General features: G+C 36.6%; 1 protein-coding gene across 1 annotated transcript; it reads left to right on the top strand.

Annotated features, from left to right (window-relative positions):
• Positions 1 to 16,085: 16,085 nt before the first annotated feature.
• On the top strand, positions 16,086 to 17,290 carry LOC126587882 (dof zinc finger protein DOF1.2-like). Its single transcript, XM_050252969.1, has one exon. The coding sequence runs from the start codon at positions 16,203 to 16,205 to the stop codon at positions 17,112 to 17,114; it is 912 nt and encodes a 303-aa protein (XP_050108926.1). The 5' UTR covers positions 16,086 to 16,202; the 3' UTR covers positions 17,115 to 17,290.
• The last annotated feature ends 1,529 nt before the right edge of the window (positions 17,291 to 18,819 follow it).

Here is an 18,819-nt window from a genome sequence, read left to right as displayed (position 1 = left end):
TTAAACCTGATTCAAACCAAAAGGTGCCTAAGCTCTAAGAAATTAAAAGAAAATACTTCAATTGGCATAGTTTCTAGGCACATTCCACTAAAAAGGTGTCCAATTCAAGAATTAAATTTAGAAAAATGTTAGCATCCTCTTTGCACTAGCCTTTGCATTTGAAATTATATTTTATGTTTTTCATCTTCAATCCCTAGCTAAAATCATTGAAAGGTCCTTTTTTGGGTACAAAATTGAAGGCAAATTTTGGCAAAACTAAGATCATTTGAGCAACATACAAAGAGAAATTAACAATTAAAAGGCAGAAATTTGTATACATGCACTCAAAACAATTCTTAACCAAGAAATTCAAAGTCTAGTAGTGTGCCCAAACAAAGACTCAACCCAAATTCAAGAGGAAACAGAAGAGTTTTCAGTATAAAATTATAAGGCTATGAAGGCAACATTGGCTCGAAGTGTACACTTTATAGCTAGGTTTTAAAACCCTTCATGGCTATCTAGCAAGAAAAAAATAGAGTTTCAGAACGACTTTGTAGAACTCGACAAGCATTGATCAGTATGAAGAAAAAAATAAAATAAAGGGAGGCTTCTGGAAGTAACGGGAAATGAGGAAAGAAAGGAAAGAAAGAAAGGCGAAAGGAAGAAAAGGGAGGCACGGAAAAAAAACAGAGGAGGGAAGCCAGAACGAAATGCGGAGAATAATCAAAAGGAAAAAAGGGTCTCAGTTTGAGGCCGAAGTCGTTGCTCTCATAATCCGCTGTCCAATTTGCAAGGTTCTTTTTCCTCTTCACTCTCCACCTTGATCTGCTATATTTTGATAATTGATGATATTGAATTTCAATGGTTTGTAAATTGATCATAAACTTTTACAAAGAGAGATCCAAGCTCTTTAAAGAGCCAAAGAAACTGACTACAAACAGTTGGCTTCAACCATTACACAATCCCATGATTTTTTCCCTAACAACCAGACAAAACAAGGACTAAACAAAAATAATATACAAGTAAGGAAATCCCAGATTTTAGGGAAAGAAACATTGACAAATGAGAAGTATGGTTGAATAAGAAATGAGATGACAAGTTGGAAGGTTGTAGTCATCACTTTAACCCATAACTTAGCTATAGTGATAATTACAACCCATACTTGTGATTTGATCTATTCCAACACTCCCCCTCAAGCTTGGATCGAGGAGATGGATTGATCCAAGTTTAGACAAAGGGCCTTGAAACACAACAATTGCCAATGGCTTGGTGAAGAGATCAACAAACTGTCGAGAGCTCGAGGTGTAAGGAGTTTGTATGAACTTTGATGGACCTTTTCATGGATGTAATGGCAGTCAACCTTGATGTGTTTGGTCTTCTCATGGAAAACAGGATTAGATGCTATATTTGCAGACCAACTCAGAGTCACTGGATTGAGGATGACCAGAAGGGAGTTTGATGTAAACTTCTTCTTCAAGTTCACCATTCAAGAATGCATTTTTTACATCCATTTGATATAAAGGCCATGCATGGTTAATAGCAACAAATAACAATACTCGGATTATGTTCATCTTAGCTACAAGAGCAAATGTTTCCTTGTAATCCACCCCAAAAGTTTGAGTAAAACCACCAGCTACCAGTCTAGCCTTATGTCTTTCCAAGGTGCCATCAGAGTGAAACTTGTTTTTGTACACCCATCGACTTCCCACTACCTTTTTTCCTGGTGGTAGTTTGGTAACACTCCAAGTTTTCTTGTCATCCAAAGCCTCCAACTTTTCCTCAATAACATTCTTCCACTCATCTTGTTGTACTGCCTCTTGAAAGTTTCTTGGTTCAGAAGCATTGGATATGGAATTGAGAAATGCTGCATGCTTAGGTGTCATTCTTTGGTATGAAAAGTACCCAGCAACTGGATACCTTGCATTGTAAGTCACATAATCCAGCAGCCTTGAAGGAGGGTGAAGATCATGAGAAGATTTCTTCTTCCTTAAGGAAAGACAAGTGATGGTTCTGGATCCTTATAAGGTGAATGAGATGTAGGTGATTGAATTGATGACTCTAGCAAAGTTTCCTTTTCATCACTTAGAGGATTCCTATATTCTCTGTTAGTGGACACGGATATACTTTCATCACTGGTTGTTGAACTTGGTAAAGGGAAGTTTTCAAAAACATTCTCCCCTTGATTTAAGGGAACTTTAACGAAAAGCACCCGGTACTGTTCACTTTAATGAAAAACCACATTTTTACACTAAAAAGTCAATCCTGGTACTATTCACTTTACCCTTTATTTTGTCCTTATCATTAAAACTCAAAGTTTTCAAGCCCTTTTCATTAGTTTTCCATTGATTTAAATCTTCCACTGATTGTTTAAAGAAAGGTGTAGTTTCATCAAACTTCACATCCCTTGAGACAATGATTTTCCTTGAAGAAGGATTGTAGCACTTGTAACCTTTTTGTGTTGAAGAATATCCGAAGGAAACACATTTGCTAGCTCTTGGATCAGGTTTGTCACGATGTATTGAAGCAATATGAACATAACAAGTACAACCAAACACTTTCAAATAAGACAAGTCAATATTTCTTCCTTTCATTACTTCGTAGGATGATTTTTGATTCAGCACCCTACTAGGCAATCTATTGATCAAATAGGTAGAAGAAAGCACACCTTGGGACCAAAACTTCTTGGGAACATTCATATGCAACATTAAGGCTCTAGTCTTCTCAAGCAAATCCCTATTTTTCCTCTAGGCCACTCCATTTTGTTAAGGAGTGCCAACACAACTTGTTTAATGAAAAATCCCATGGGAACTTAAGTACTGAGACATGTTATTTGACATGTACAAAGTGCCATTGTCAGACCTTAAAGTGTAAATATGACAACCAAAATGAGTTGTTACAAGTTTATGGAAATCTTTAAAAACAGTCATGACTTCACTCTTGCACTTTAAAAGGTATAACCAAGTAATTCTTGAATAATCATCCACAAATGTTACAAAGTACTTATAACCATCAAAAGATTCAAATGTAGGTCCCCAGATGTCTGAATGAACAAGTTCAAACAATTTACTAGCTCGACACTGAGGAATTGAAAGGTAACCTAGTAGATTTTGAGAAGTGACAAGTATCACACTCCAAACTACTTTTACACATTGTGGGAAACAAAATGGACAAAACATGATTTGAAGGATGAGAATATCGGTGATGCCAAAGTAGTTGTTCCTGAGAAAGGCTTGAGCTGACTTAAAGACTCTTAGGTTTTGGGGGATCCTTTGAAAGATAGTACAACCCATTTAGACCAATCTTCCTCTTGGTGACTATGTCCAGAAAGGCGACCTGATCAGGACAAAAAATAGCATGACAATTTAGTTGTCTTGTGATTTTTCCTACTGACAAAAGTTGAAATGGAAAAGAAGGAACATACAAGGCTGTTGACTCTATTTATTGGAGATTAACTTAATTTTCCCTTTTTCCAACAATTCAAACACCCTTACCATTTTCTATTGACACTTGTGAAGAGTTTCTCATTTTTTCGAAGTTATGTAAATGTGAAGATTTGTTTATCATATGGTATGTGGCTCCTGAGTCTATTATCCAATAATCATGCACAAGACTAGCATTTAAAGCAGTGGAGAAAGCTTTCAATATACTTGGAATCTGGTTACTTGAGCCTCCATGATTAGAATCAGCAAGAAACCCAACAAATTTGCTCAGTAATGCAGTAAGGTTTTCGATTCCAGTCTCAGTTGTATTCTATAGATCTCCAGTTCTTTGTTTTCCTTGTAAATAAACAGCAAACTCGTTGATCAAACTTATTGGATTTAAAGTGAAGTCAAGCAAGCTTTCGCTTAAGGAAGAATGAGCAGCTAAAGCTGCATGATTAGCCTTGTACAATGATGGTTGTGAGTTTCTCTAGAACCTCTTGTTCTTCTGGAAGTTTGGCTTGAGCTCTGGATGGAGAATCTAACATTTGTCAATGGTATGTCCACCATAGTTGCAATGTTTGCACTTCAGGTCAAACCTTGTACCCTTGTCTCTTCTATCATCTGAGAACTTGTGATTGGAAACATATGCCCTAGATTCAGGCAAGCTGTTTTTGGTTTCAAGGTTCATCACTTTCCTTCGAGTTTCTTCACGTTGAATAATGGCACATATACTTGAGAAAGAAGGCAACTCACTGTTCATCAGAATGTGACTACGTAGATCTTCATTGTCTGAGCTAAGACTCACTGTTCATCAGAATGTAAGCTGAACTTACTTGAAGTTCGTGGCTTTTGATGATCAGCTATCACTGATCATGACCATCAATTTCTCTTTACATTGAGCTTAATTTATAATTGATTAAATCCGTGTGCCTTCTTCTACCATTGCTTATGGTTTATAATATATAATTGAACTTGGAATTTCACTCAATCATTTTTATTATGTTATATGTCTGTGACCATTAACACTCTTGTGTAGAATTAGAATTAAACCTTCAATAGTTGTTGGATATGAAAATTGGGTTGACTATGGTTCATGGGATTAACCTTAAATAAAAAAATAAAATAAAAAGATGAACTACGAATGGTTCCCGTTTAGGGTACGTAGGCAGTCTAATCTAAGGATTAGATGCAGCCATGAAATAAAAATAAAAGTTATTAAGCTTTTGAATTGTTGGTCTCTGTTTTCTTTCTCATGTCTCGGAAGCAAGATATGCTAGTGGAACATGAACGTTTTGGTGTCACATGTCAATTTTGAACGTATTCTCGGGATCGGAGTGTGACAAGACCAGTCACTTTCTGAAAAGAAATGACATAGTATGTACTGATCTTACCAGATTGTTAATACCCAATTAACTTCTATGGTCAAGGACATTTGGGGTATGTGTATGGAAGGGAAAGGTCTCTTGAATCTAATTTCTTTATATTACATTCTCTTTATTACATATTCCTTGAACTTATTGTTTAGGCATACAACACTTAGCGAGATAGCTTAAAACAATAATATTTGCCCTGATTAGGTTAAAGTAAATTAGTTTAATATGTGAAACATATGCAATGTATCATCTCATTAATGGCCCTTGGGGCATATTTTCAATAAAAATTGACACATGATTTTTTTTTAATAAAAAAAGTGGACCAGCCGGTGGTTTTGCCACGGCAGTCCACCATTCCAGGGGCTGGGAAGACTCATAGATAAATTTTAGCCTCTTCTGGGAAGACTCACATGACTTTGATAAAGTGAAAAAGTCCAAATGCAAAGGTTAGTACAAAGGTTGCTAGCACTCTCCCCGAATTTACATGGTGATTAGGGTTTGTTTGGGAAATGCTTTCAAATGACTGAAAACGCTTTTAGAAAGGAAAAAAAAATCTTAGTTCCAAAAGCACGTGAAGTGGGTCCAGTTATGTGCTTCTTGCAAAAATCACTCCAAATGCTTTTCCAATATTCATTTGCATTTTTACTAAAAATTGGTTCTAAAAATATTTTCATTCAAAATGTTTTCAATTTTTTAAGCGAGCCCTATAAAAATGGACAGTTTGATGCTAAAAAAATCCAATTCCTCATGGGCATTGACATTGATCTTTTTCATGATATTTCAGTCAACACGGTGAATGCCATTTGTCCTCGTTGACCAGAGAAAAACACCATGAAGTTGATCCCGGTGAAGTAAGAACTATTGTAAGTAACGAACCTGACATATCAAAAGCCACCACTGTTGCAGGGGCAAGTGCAAATGTGAATGCTAACTGGAATTGAAAATCAGTTGTCAAGATTAACCAGGAGGCAATGGAGAAGTAGAAAAAGTTGCATGCATGGTTATTGATTTTCGAGGCTACAACTTATAAATTAGTGTCACATCCGTGATGTGGGAGTTTCTTTTTCCTAAAATCTTAATTTTGACGTTTCAAAGCTTGTTATTTAGACTTATACTTTTTACATAACAACTATTCATAATAAAATACTTGCAACAATCCAATGGGGGTGATTCATCCTGTTTACCACTTATGATTAGCATATTTTCACCATATCAAATTCAAATCGAATTTTTTTTTTTTAGTTATCATGAAAATATCATCTTTACAAAAACTTAATCAAATCGGAGATATATTGTTTAATCATCCATATGTGTTGTACAAATAGACAATGTTGACACCGAGTAAGATATTCACGATGAACTATCCATTTACTATTACATATAGATAATTAAAGGAACTTTGGTTTGATTAATTGTTTATAATTATGAAATTGAAATTGATCTACAGTTTCTATTATTAAAATTGCGGTGAAAATACATTAATACAAAGAAGTGGACAAGATAGTGCACCTCATGGAATGGATGCAAATATTGTTCTTATAATAAATAATCCAACATGAAAAACTTGTAAAGGATTTTGCACCAAGAGCTTAATTGATATCTCAATCGGAATACATCAACTGCATGCGTTTAGGCAACCATCAAGTGGTGACATTGAAAGACATAACTACTCATTTCACCAGGTTGGTCCAGGTCATATAGTAATACATATATAATGTCCTACCCAAAACCTTATCTGGCTTGCGTTAAGCATGCATACATGTCTAGCTACTTTTTCATATATAGAAGATAATGAATCATCATCACACAGGTTACTTGAACTGTAGTCATACGGGTCATGCATGCAACAGATTGTTATATTGTGCACGTGCTACTCCGCCGGTTGTAGCTGCGTTTAGTTTAAGGCACATTGATCATGATCTCTTATTAATTTAAAAGAAGGATCGACAACAACTTTCATGATATGCATGCACGTGTTCCGTATTAATAATGTAAAGACATATAAATAAAAATTTATGTATATTATTATTATGTTATTAGTCCGGAACATCATGATAATGGTATTGCTCACGATATATAAATCCTTCCCCTCAGCCTTGGCAACTTGCAACGAGGAAGATATGAAGCACTCTGTTTCGTGATCATTTGTGATATTGTGTATCTGAAAAATAAAAAAACTAAGGAGAGGTAGAGACGTGGAAGCTATTGATCCTCTACTTCGCATCTATATCGTGAAAGCGACGCCAAACCCCCCACGTGATTTAACCCACGATCAAAGGTTTGAATCCCATAGAATTGATTGATATATTGCAATTCCTGATCGTGTGAGATTGATAGCTGCCCACAATTAAACTTAAGTTTTGCAGTAATAGTGACATTCAACTGTATTGATTTTTTTTGGGGGGGGGGAGGGAGGGGAATATTAAAATATGCAAAGGAAATCCAGAATGTTTCACGAGGACGTCATCTGAATTGACTTTGTTTGTTTTCTTGGCTAGCATTGTTGTTTTGAAAATTTTTAATCCAATTTTTCTACTTGCATTTGCGGGTTTTTATTTAGGATTTTCCATGGCTTATAAACAAAAATCTAGGCAGTATATGGACCGGTTGATCACTATCTATTAGCCAAACAAAGTTGTAGCTGGTAAATGGACGGGTTCATCACTCTCTCTGTCAGCTATGACACACGTATCGCAATAAAATCATTAAACCCTGAATTAATATTTTATTCATCAGAGTCCCAAACATATTATTTATTTCATATATTATCACATATGATGAAAACCCATTTAAGATTTAGTTTGATGTATGTACAATACATAAAGAATAATGCTGTTTAGATAACACGAAAATGCTAATTTTTAATTTCATGTAATAGGAGTGGCGAAGCTACGCCGGAAATCAAGCCCATGAGTGACGGTCCGCCCCTTTGCTCTTCCCAAAAATCACAACTCAACCTATATTTATTCAAGACACTCTTACCAGGCGTATTTTGGTCACTTCACACTAAAAACATTTATTTTAGGTACGGGTTATAATAGACATTAATACTGTCTATTATCTAAAAATATTTGGTTGTCTAAAATTTTTTAGGCCAACCCTTTAAAATCCCGCCCCCTCTGCCTAACAATTTCTAGCCTCACCAGTGCGTAATAGTGTTGTCTAACACAAAAATGCCAATTGTTAGAGTGCCAGTTTTGTGTGAAGTATGTTTATACCATATTTAGGGCCTCCATATTTAGATCTTGTATAAATACTTGGGGGACTTAAATGTAATTATATAATAAAGGAAGGGGCAAATATGTAATAAGTGAGGAGCCCTTATTCTATAAAAGGACTCCCCACCCTCACAATTAGGGGAGGCCAATTCCTAGGCCATCAGAGACCTCACTCTCTCCCTCAGAGGCTCTGAATCTCTCTCCCTCACTTCTCAGATAAATACATAATCAGTGTGGACGTAGCCTAAACCTTGAGGTGAACCACGATACATCTTGTGTTATTTACATTTCTTGTAGATTCACAGTCGAATTTACGTTGTTCCAAGACCTCCGGTTTTGTGCATCAACATTTGGCGCCGTCTGTGGGAATCGATAAGAAAAGTTGTGTCGGTTCTCTTTCATTTTTTAACTTCCACCGTGAATCTGCAAAAACCCACACAGAGACACAGACATAGAGAACTCACATTCAGAGAGCTCTCATCCTCACAGAGCTCTCTCTCCTCTCTCTCTCACTCACTCTTTCTTAAGAAGCAATTTGTCATAATTCTTTAACCAAATATTCCTCTTTTCTTCTCTTTCCCTTTGCTTTGTAGTTTGTTCCACCGAATTATATATTTATGTATAGATATAAAAGTTGGTTCAGTGAGGGGAGTCCCATTCAGTCGTTTTAGTTGAGAGGTTCTGGTTCAGATCTGAGCCTGAGAGCATCCGCTACTCACTGCAATGGGGGAAATGGAAAAAGGCTTTGTTTCCGATCCATTTCCCCCAAAACGCTCTCACTCTTCTCAGATTTTTGGTTCTCTTCACCGCTGGAAGTTGGAACGACAACGATGAACGCCACAGCTCCGCCTGACGTCATCCAAGTCACAGATTACCAGAACGGGAGCGATTCCGACACCAACATCGACGACAACGACGATGCACCCGCCGTCGAGTTCTACCAGCCAGTCTCCGCCGTCGACTCCGAAGACGACGAAGACCAGATCGGAAAAGAAGCTATCCCAATCCACTCCCAGCTGCACTCTAATGGTGTCACTGTCAATTAGGTCGACAAAGGAATCTCGTCTCTCCAGCTAAACGACGGTGTCGATGAGTTAGACAGGTGGCGCAATGTCTACTAATGTTAACACTGCGAAGGGGCCATAGCGGGGATGGGTTAAGACCTTCTTGAAAGGGTGCTGTCGAGACTACCAACATCTGCCTTCTTCCGCCTTACTTCAGTGTGCAAAAGATGGAAATCAGGTGCATCTTCTCCCAGTTTTAAGCTTGCCTACTCTCAGATCCCATTTCGGGATCTATGGTTTTTTCATGATGCAACAGCACCCGCAGAGCAACAACCTCAGGTGGAACATATGACTTTTCTCACGAAGAAAATGATAATACTGATCTTGTTACCATGGCTGATGTGCTGGGAAGGAATTTCCCAAGGTTACAAAACATACACATTGCATCAATCCGGCTTTCCAACGCTGTTGTGCTTGCTCTTACAACGACAAAGCTAAGGGGGTTGAGAATACTTTCTCTTGTCCTTGGGTCTGAAATCACTGATGCATCTATTGCTGCCATTGCTTCGAGTTACCAGAACTTAGAATCCTATCTACAGGTGGTATAAACAAACATCATTGCTGCTCATCAAGTCATGATTCAAACATTCTTCATTTGCACGGTGGGGGGTGAACCTATCTCTCAAACTGCACAATCATTTATGCATGAGTTAATATATGGAGTAAAGCGTAGTTTGCCTAAGGCTCAAATGCTGCTCAAGTCACTTGTCGTTATTGGAGCTCTACTTGGTTTAGCATTAGGAATTGGTAGCGAGCTCTTGCTTGAGATTCTCGGCCCCGGTATCATCGGAGGCTTGTTCCTTCCCATCCTCGGGGCCCTTCCCGATGCCATGCTCATTCTCGTTCCTCAAGGGATGAACGGCTCCACCAGGGCATGGAGGATTTTCTGTTCAATATGGTTGGAGTTGGGTTCAAGCTAAAGAGGGATCGGATTCGGCAAGTTCTTGATGGTTGCGAATATGATATGGAAAAGAGCATGGAAAAACTGATTAATCTGCCAGCATCAACTTCCGAGAAAATGAATGAACTCATCAGAAAATCTAGTGAGAAGTCTGCAGATTTGTCCCTAAAATATGAAGCATCACCATCGTGGCCAACCTGCAGATTCAAGGGTGCACATGCATGACAGCTCATAGACAGAAAGAGAGGAAAGTGAAAAGAAGAAAGCAAACGCTTTTGCAAAGCAAAAGCGAAGATAAGATTATTTTCTTATTATTAAATCTATTATCATTTCTTGTCTGCCATATTCATCAGGGTCAAGAGACAGAAAGAAAATCAGAAAGAAAAGCAGAAAGCAGAAAAGGAAAAGCCGAAAATAAGATGCTCCCATATTCCACTACTCCACTATCCCACGGGATAACATGATTAAAGGTAAGAAGATGCCCACCAAGGTTTCCTGTCTCCACTTTCTGTTGGACCGGAAGATGCCCATCAACATGCTAAAAACATGTAATTTATTTTTCATATCTTTCGGAGACATCTGTATAAACCCCATCAGAAGGTAAAAAAAAAACGGCAAAGTCCAAAATAAATGGGGTGGAATGTAATGTAGAAGGTGAAGGCCCATAAGCCCAAAATTCGGCAACATGCCGCTATTATCACCAACCAGGTGATCAAAAGTACGCCCAGTACTCCACAATTATTCAGCAACCTACCGCTATTACCACCAACCAGGTGATCAAAAGTACGTCCAGTACTCCAAAATCATACATGAGCATTACTCATGTCAATCATACATAAACATTCATGAGCATCACTCATTCAATCATACATAAACATTCATGAGCATCACTCATGACAACATTCATAAGCACCACTCATGTCAACATTCATGAGCATCACTCATGTCAACATCCATGAGCATCACTCATGTCAATCAACATAAACATTCATGAGCATCACTTATGTCAATCAGCTTCAAAAGCTTCATTTATAGGGCTTTAGCTTCAAAAGCTTCATTTACAGAGCTCCAGCTTCAAAAGCTTCATTTACAAAAGCTCTAGCTTCAAAAGCTTCGTTTACAAAGCTCTAGCTTCAAAATCTTCATTTACAGAGCTCCAGCTTCAAAGCTTCACTTGCAAAACTTTACCTATAAAACTTCAATGCAGGGTATACATATACCGCATCCGAACAACCGCCACTTCGACCAATACATGGATTCAATTTGAAGTCTCCAGCCAACAGACTTTATTGACCGAATACTTGCGGGACTACATTAGGTACCATATATTGGGCCTCAACTGGGCCTCATGAAAAATACTTGGGGGACTTAGCCCATCACTTATGTATTGAGGAGCGACCCCTTATTTTATAAAAGGGACTCCCTCACCATCATTAGAGAGCACCGCCGCCTGCTGAGCAACCGCCTCGCCGCGAGCATCACTCTAACCCATTATTCATGTACTGATCATCACTCATGAGTAGCGAGCCCTTATTCTATAAAAGGGACTCCCACACCATCATTAGAGAGCCTCAACTCTAGCCCATCATTCATGTATTGAGGAGCGAGCCCTTATTCTATAAAAGGGACTCCCTCACCTTCAATGCCACAAGCCAAGTCAACCAAGGCAACATAAGCCACGAGCCGAGAAGCCTTGCAGCATGTGCTACTTCTAGTTGAGCATCATTTCAGATTAAGCACCGCCTAATATCGAGCGTCAGTTCAAGACAACATCTAGTTACTTCGGCCCACACATGGACTGAATTTCAAGTCTCCAGCCAAAAGACTCTCTTGACTGAAGACTTGGGGGACTACTGTTTATACCATATTTAGGGCCTCTGTATTTAGATCTCGCACAAATACTCGGGGGACTTAAATGTAATTATATAATAAAGGAAGTGGCAAATATGTAATAAGTGAGGAGCCCTTATTCTATAAAAGGACTCTTCACCCTCACAATTAGGGGAGGCCAATTCCTAGGCCATCAGAGACCTCACTCTCTCCCTCAGAGGCTCTGAATCTCTCTCCCTCACTTCTCAGATAAATACATAATCAGTGTGGACGTAGCCTAAACCTTGGGGTGAACCACGATACATCTTGTGTTATTTACATTTCTTGCAGATTCACGGTCGGATTTACGTTGTTCCAAGACCTCCGGTTTTGTGCATCAACAAAGTATAATTATCATGTGATACATGCATGAATACCGTAAAAAGTTTTAAATCTCTTCGCAAATGAAACCCCGTCAAATCTTTACTTTAATGAAATTAAACGCAAAATATTATCACAGTGCTATTCACAAACTCATTTTTACCTTTCACACATTCTTTGTTAAATTTTTGGTCATTGATCTTCTTTAATTCATTCGATCTGAGGACCAAAAGTTGAGAGGAGTGTGTAAGAAGTAAAAATGGGTATGTGGATAACACTACCCAAAATATTATAATACAGCATGTTATGTATATGGCCATGAAAATGAAATGAATGTGCTTGATAGGAAATTGGACAACTCAAATTAGAAATAGCATTTGTGAAAAATTCAAATGAGGAAATTAAAGGCGATCGAAGGATGTGAAGTTGTGTTCTTATGTTATATACACACGCACATATATATGCGCGCGCGTGTGAACATTGGTAGGCATATGCTGTCAAATGATGTAAGTTCTTGAAAGTCTTTGCATTATACGTTTAGGGATGCCTATAATGCAGATACTGTCATATTTGGGGGACCAGTGTAGGTTTCTAAAACTTTCTCTATATTTCTACATGTATAAATTTTTTGGAACATTATATATGGAGGTTTGGGCCAATGGCCTTCTCCACGTAGGTACTAAAAACTTAACAAAAAAAGAATTGAGATTATATATTGAAATATATATATATATATATATGTACCTAAATTATGTAATGTTCTTTTATATTCTGATTATGTGCACAGAAGTTATGTTATAACACTGTTAGTTTGAATTAGAAGTATTGTTGGCACCGAACACCGGAAAGGAATGCGTAAGTCTTTGATATTAATTTCAAGTATTGGCGAGGGAGGATGTGGTAATGAGAATGATATATAAGTTCAAGGTCGATTTCTAACTTAGCAAAAGAATTGCAAGTTTAGATGCATGATGAGTGCAATTTGATATCCTAATTAAAATTAGCTCTTCCCTAGTGATACTTAATTACAAATTTGTTCAAAAAAATGTTACCAACTAATTCTTGGTTATATTTCAGTTCCAAATATTGGAAGAGATACAAAATTCGATTTCTCTCTTCCCTTGCATTATTAAAAACTCACAAAATTGATCGTTTCTCTTCCATTGCATTAACAAAAACTCGTAAATTTCATTATTTTCCCTTTATATAATATGTTTACTTGAAATTTATGAAGCACACCTAGCTAATATACAAACAACTAGCAGCAGTAGCAACTAAAGGTAGTTAGATTACTTAAGTAAATGCATGGCTGGTATATATAAAGAGCAGCAAATACGTTGACTGTGATTAAGATTATGAAATTAAAAGATTAATCGTAAATAAAGTTGTGGACCAGCACATACAGATGACCTAATATATTAATGCTTTTAATTAATTAACGTAAAATTAAAAATTTGAGAGGAAATGAAATGGTGCCACTTAACAGAGTGGGGCATGTGGGTTATGGGACGTGAAATGCAACGTATGTGCAAGATACGCACCCGCGACGTTAGCCTTATGAATTATGATTTGATCAATGAAAGGGAAATCTCCTTGCACAGTTGCACTCATTCCTCGTTAATCACGAGAAGCAAAGCAACGTACACTGCATAATCCATACATGCATTTCATGCAGACAATTAATTTGTTGACTTTGATGAAGATTTCTTTAATACATATTAACTTTAATTTTAACTTTTTTTACAATTTGTTTTTTAAATACAAGCAATAATATGCACTAATCTAATTAAGAAAAAGCTTGAACCCGAAATACAATAATTAAAGAAAAAGGCCATAATCATCAGAGCATTTCACCATTTGCAACATTTTCTTACATTTAAGCATGCATGCTATTTTGAACCATATTATTGTTACCACATTGTGAAGCTAAGCTCATCCTCTTTCCCTTAGTGTAAATAATATCGTTTGTTAAAAAAAAAAAACACACATATGTTATTAAGATTGATATATATATATATGTGTGTGTGTGTGTGTGTATATATATATATATGTATATATATATATATATGTATATATATATTATTTGAATTATTTTTATTGATTTTACAAACTCAGAGGGATAAAATACAAATAAAAAAAAAATCATGACTGTTTAGTTTAGTCACCCTGTTTATAGTTTATACGTTGCTGAAGGAGGTCTTTCACAGTGAATTTGATTTATATACAAATATAGGAATCAGATGCTTTGAGTTTGAATATGCGTAATAACCATAATCATATTGCCTCCATTGAATTCAATTACTGTGTTTATGTCATGGTCCACATGATGCTAACAAAATACACTGCCAAATTAGGTATACTTGTAACTTTATTCCTATCATTAAAGCTAGTGATAACCCTCATCCTTTTTAATTAATTAAGCTAATTAGGTATACTTGTAATTTTGCTCCTCATGTTAATCATGCTTCTAATAACCTTCACCCTCTTAAGTTATACTTAATCATTTATTCCTCAAACTCATTGCCCTAATTCCAAGTTCTCTAATCCCTAGGGACCATATAATAAATGTTAGAGAATGCTAAGGAGACTCTCTCAAAGTGAGACTCTTTATGGACTATTTACAACCTCATGTTTTATAATTTTGGCACAAATTTGTGCCAAAAACATGAGGTGGCGAAGAGTTCACAGAAAGTCTCTTTAGCATTTCTCTATACGTTATTGAGGCAAGGCAAGGCCATTTTTATAATTTGGAGACACAGCTAACCATGACAACTAAGAAGAAGCTTTGACTCATCAACCTCAATCACCCTCATATCAACTCCCCAATGAAGATACAACACATGAGTCCAAAAGAACCACGACTAACCCGCCTAGTAAAGAGCATACCATAACATGCATGTAAACATGAAGATAATTAACTCACTTCACAATATCAAAATCATGATAATTTGTTATGTGTATAAGGAATACTTTGTAATGTAATGTATTATTTAAGTGTTATAATATGTGATATTAACATAGTTGATTTGCCTCACTTCTAGGGTTATCAATACACAATAAACTTTGTGTTATAATTTCAATAGAATTGTGAGCTTGCTTGGAAGTGATTTTAAAATAATGGAAAACGCTTTTAGAGAAAATGTTATTGGGTTCTAAAAGCACTTGCATATTTATTAAGAATTAATTCCAAAAATATTTCCACAAAAAATTGTAACATCCCACATCGCCCAGGGTAGTGATCCTTAAATATATATTCACATCCTTACCTAGCACGAGGTTTTTTGGGAGCTCACTGGCTTCGGGTTCCGTAGGAACTCCGAAGTTAAGCGAGAAAGAGGCTAGAGCACTCCCAGGATGGGTGACCCACTGGGAAGTTGCTCGTGAGTTTCCCAAAAACAAAACCGTGAGGGAATGGTAAGCCCAAAGCGAACAATATCGTGCTACGGTGGTGGAACAGGCTCAGGATGTGGTGGACCTGGGCGGGGATGTGACAAAAACGGTTTTAGTTATTTTAAAAATACTTCCAAACGAGCCATATAACTACATAATGCCATGAAGTTGATCTAGTGGGAAATAGATCAAATTAAAGGTATGCATTTTTTTTGGGTCACATGCTTTGTTTTGCATATCATTTTGATTCGGAGAACAAAAGTACGATATCACTTTATATGGTATCAGAATTACATGGGAAGATAAATTATTCGGTCATCAATGTATGATGAAATACTTCCTATATTAAAAAAATAACATATTAATCACGTGAGATTGAGATTGTGATTGTGATTGTTATCATGATTTTAGAGACAATCTCAATCTCACACCCTTCCTTGGTCGTAACGCTTCCCCAACCGCCCACGTTCATCTCCAACCCCACCTTCCAAATTAGTAAGAGATTCACATACAAATTTCACTCCCACACACACGCACACACATGCTTTTGCACTAACTCCAACACATACCCTCCAAACTCCAAAACCCTCTTATATTTTATATACCCCCAAAACTCTCTCCTCATAACCCCACTTCCAAATTGTGATCACAACTGGTTATGCAAAATGTTCATAGCTCCTAGCGTTAAACAAATACTACAATGCCCTCCCTCTGGGCAAGAGCAATTCATGATGATGGAGATGAAGACACCATGGAACAAATCCCATATTGAGATTGCCCCAAACTGCCCTCGATGTGCCTCTTCCAACACAAAATTTTGCTACTACAACAACTACAGCCTCTCACAGCCAAGGTACTTCTGCAAAGGGTGCAGGAGATATTGGACTAAAGGCGGCTCCTTACGCAACGTCCCCGTTGGTGGTGGCTGCCGCAAGAACCGCCGTGGTAAGGCAGCCAGGCTCTCACAGGCTGACCGCGGTTCATTAAGTTATTTTCAGCATCACAACTCATCAACTACTACTGAAGATGATCTGGCCGGAAATACTCAGCCAGGTGGATCTAATGTACCAGATATTGATTTAGCTGTGGTGTTTGCCAAATTCTTGAACCACAATTCCACTACCCCTGATGGTCATGACCATGACCCCAACTTGGTAATTTCAAGTTCAGCATTGAACGATCGTGACGGCTCGCATAATTCTTCAAAGGCTGCTGATGATCTTGTTGAAGCAGTTGGTCATCATTATTTACTTGAAGGACATCAATCACAAGAAGAAAATGTTCAAACTTTTATGGGAATTAATCACAATGATGATATGAACATTCATGAATTTGAGTTACAGGGTTTACTAGGCGATGATGAACAAGTGGTGCAAGATGTGTTTTGGTCCGATGATGCAACGACGTCTTTGACGAGCAGCACTGCTAGTTTTACATGGCAACCTATGATGGATCTGCAAGAGTTGGACTGTTCACTACCATCCGACGATGATCAAATGAAGATATCAACCAATTTGTGTGGCGATAATTGGAGCTCCTTTGAATTTTCAGGGTTTGAAGTTTTCTCACGATCTTAAGTGGATACAAATTTACAAGCATTTGATTAATTATTTGTTGTCAATTTCATTTAATTTACGATTTTTGTTCCCATATAGTTAGAAGTTTAGTACTGTTACATTGCCATGGAAAGGAATACCATGGCAGGCATATACATAAATACTAATATAATACAATAAACTTTTTTCTCATGATATGTTATGGAGCGAGTAGTCAATTATTAATTTATATTAGTGTTAATTTCTGCTGAGCTCTCACATTGAAGAGATTTTTCAGTGGGCTTGAAAAATTGGTACATACGCTCTATGGCATTATACAAGTGGAGTGATACTCGGAAAAAAAAAACTTATCTCCACTTGTATAATAGCCTACAGCGTACCGTCCCGTGTTCAGTACATTGAAAAATATCTCCATTAATATAATAGCCTATATTAGTGTTAATTAGTAACATATGGTTCGGGTACAAAATTCACTAGTCATTAGATAGAGACTAGACATGAACAATACGAAATTTTGTTTGATACGTTCTAAATTCATTTAAATATAATTTGAGTCGGTTCTTAAAATATTCAAACTATACATTTTAAATTATAATTATATAGTTATAATTATTGTAAATAATTATTTGTGTTAACGTTTATTTAATATTTATTTTAGCAATTATCATTTTTTAGTATTGAATTCTAATCCAACCGTCCCGTCCCATCCTCACTCTCTTTGAATGCTAGCTACCTTTTCCATATGCATTTTCCTATTTACTTTCTTCACTAATTACTTCACACGTACATTCAATTAATAAAACATAATTAATGCACCCTATCTATCTTCCCAGTAATCACTTGACACGTGTATTCTATTAAGGCTTAAATGTCAAAATAAACCTTGTGTTTTACTATATCCACCTTAAAAGCATGAATTATATAGTTTAATTTATTAGTAGAATACACGTGTTAAGTGATGAGTAGGAAAAGTAGATATAGAAGGGCAAATGAGGAAGGTAGCTAGCGTCTCTATTGAAAATTATAATTTAGAGATGGTTGGATTAGAATTAAGCAAAGAGAAATACTAAGAAGATTCTCAAAAGTGAAAATTCATAAACTCTTTGCCGTCTCATATTCTTCGTGCCAATATTATAAAATATTGTGCAAAAAACAAAATGTCGGAGGGTCTCTCGTTAGCATTTTTCTTATGCAAATTATTCTACTATCCAGACAGAGGGATTCGAAAAAATAACAATTAGTTCAGGATCTCCTTTAACTCTCGTCCAACCAAATTTGTTCTTTTTCACCTTTTTTAAACCTGGGCTGGACAATTGTGGTCCAAATATTAGTTTCACCGTACAAAAATCCTCCTATCAAGAAACTGCAAGATGAATTAGTAGTTGCTCATATGAAATCTCCCAATAAAAAATAATGATAATTTTAGTTCTTGCAAACACAATCTTGGAAGCAGAATATTTTGCGAAAAAAAGAAGGAAAAAACATGGTAGCAACGAAGAATACAAGGTAAAAGGAAAAAAATAAAAATGTAGAAAGAATAAAAGTTGTAATCCAATAAACATTGGAACACATCTCCATTGGAAGGAGAAGGTTCAAGCAGAAAGGATATTTCGATTTACGCACAAATAAAATCCTGAAACCAATTTTCACTGAGAATAAAATTCCGAGAAGAACTATGTGCCACATATTTAAACAACACACAAACCCTATATCAAACATATTAAAC

Source organism: Malus sylvestris, chromosome 10, assembly GCF_916048215.2.
Source record: "Malus sylvestris chromosome 10, drMalSylv7.2, whole genome shotgun sequence".
In the NCBI taxonomy this organism is placed as follows: Eukaryota; Viridiplantae; Streptophyta; class Magnoliopsida; order Rosales; family Rosaceae; genus Malus; species Malus sylvestris.
The sequence above is the reverse complement of the archived record's forward strand: the minus strand, read 5'-3'. Positions and strand labels throughout refer to the sequence as shown.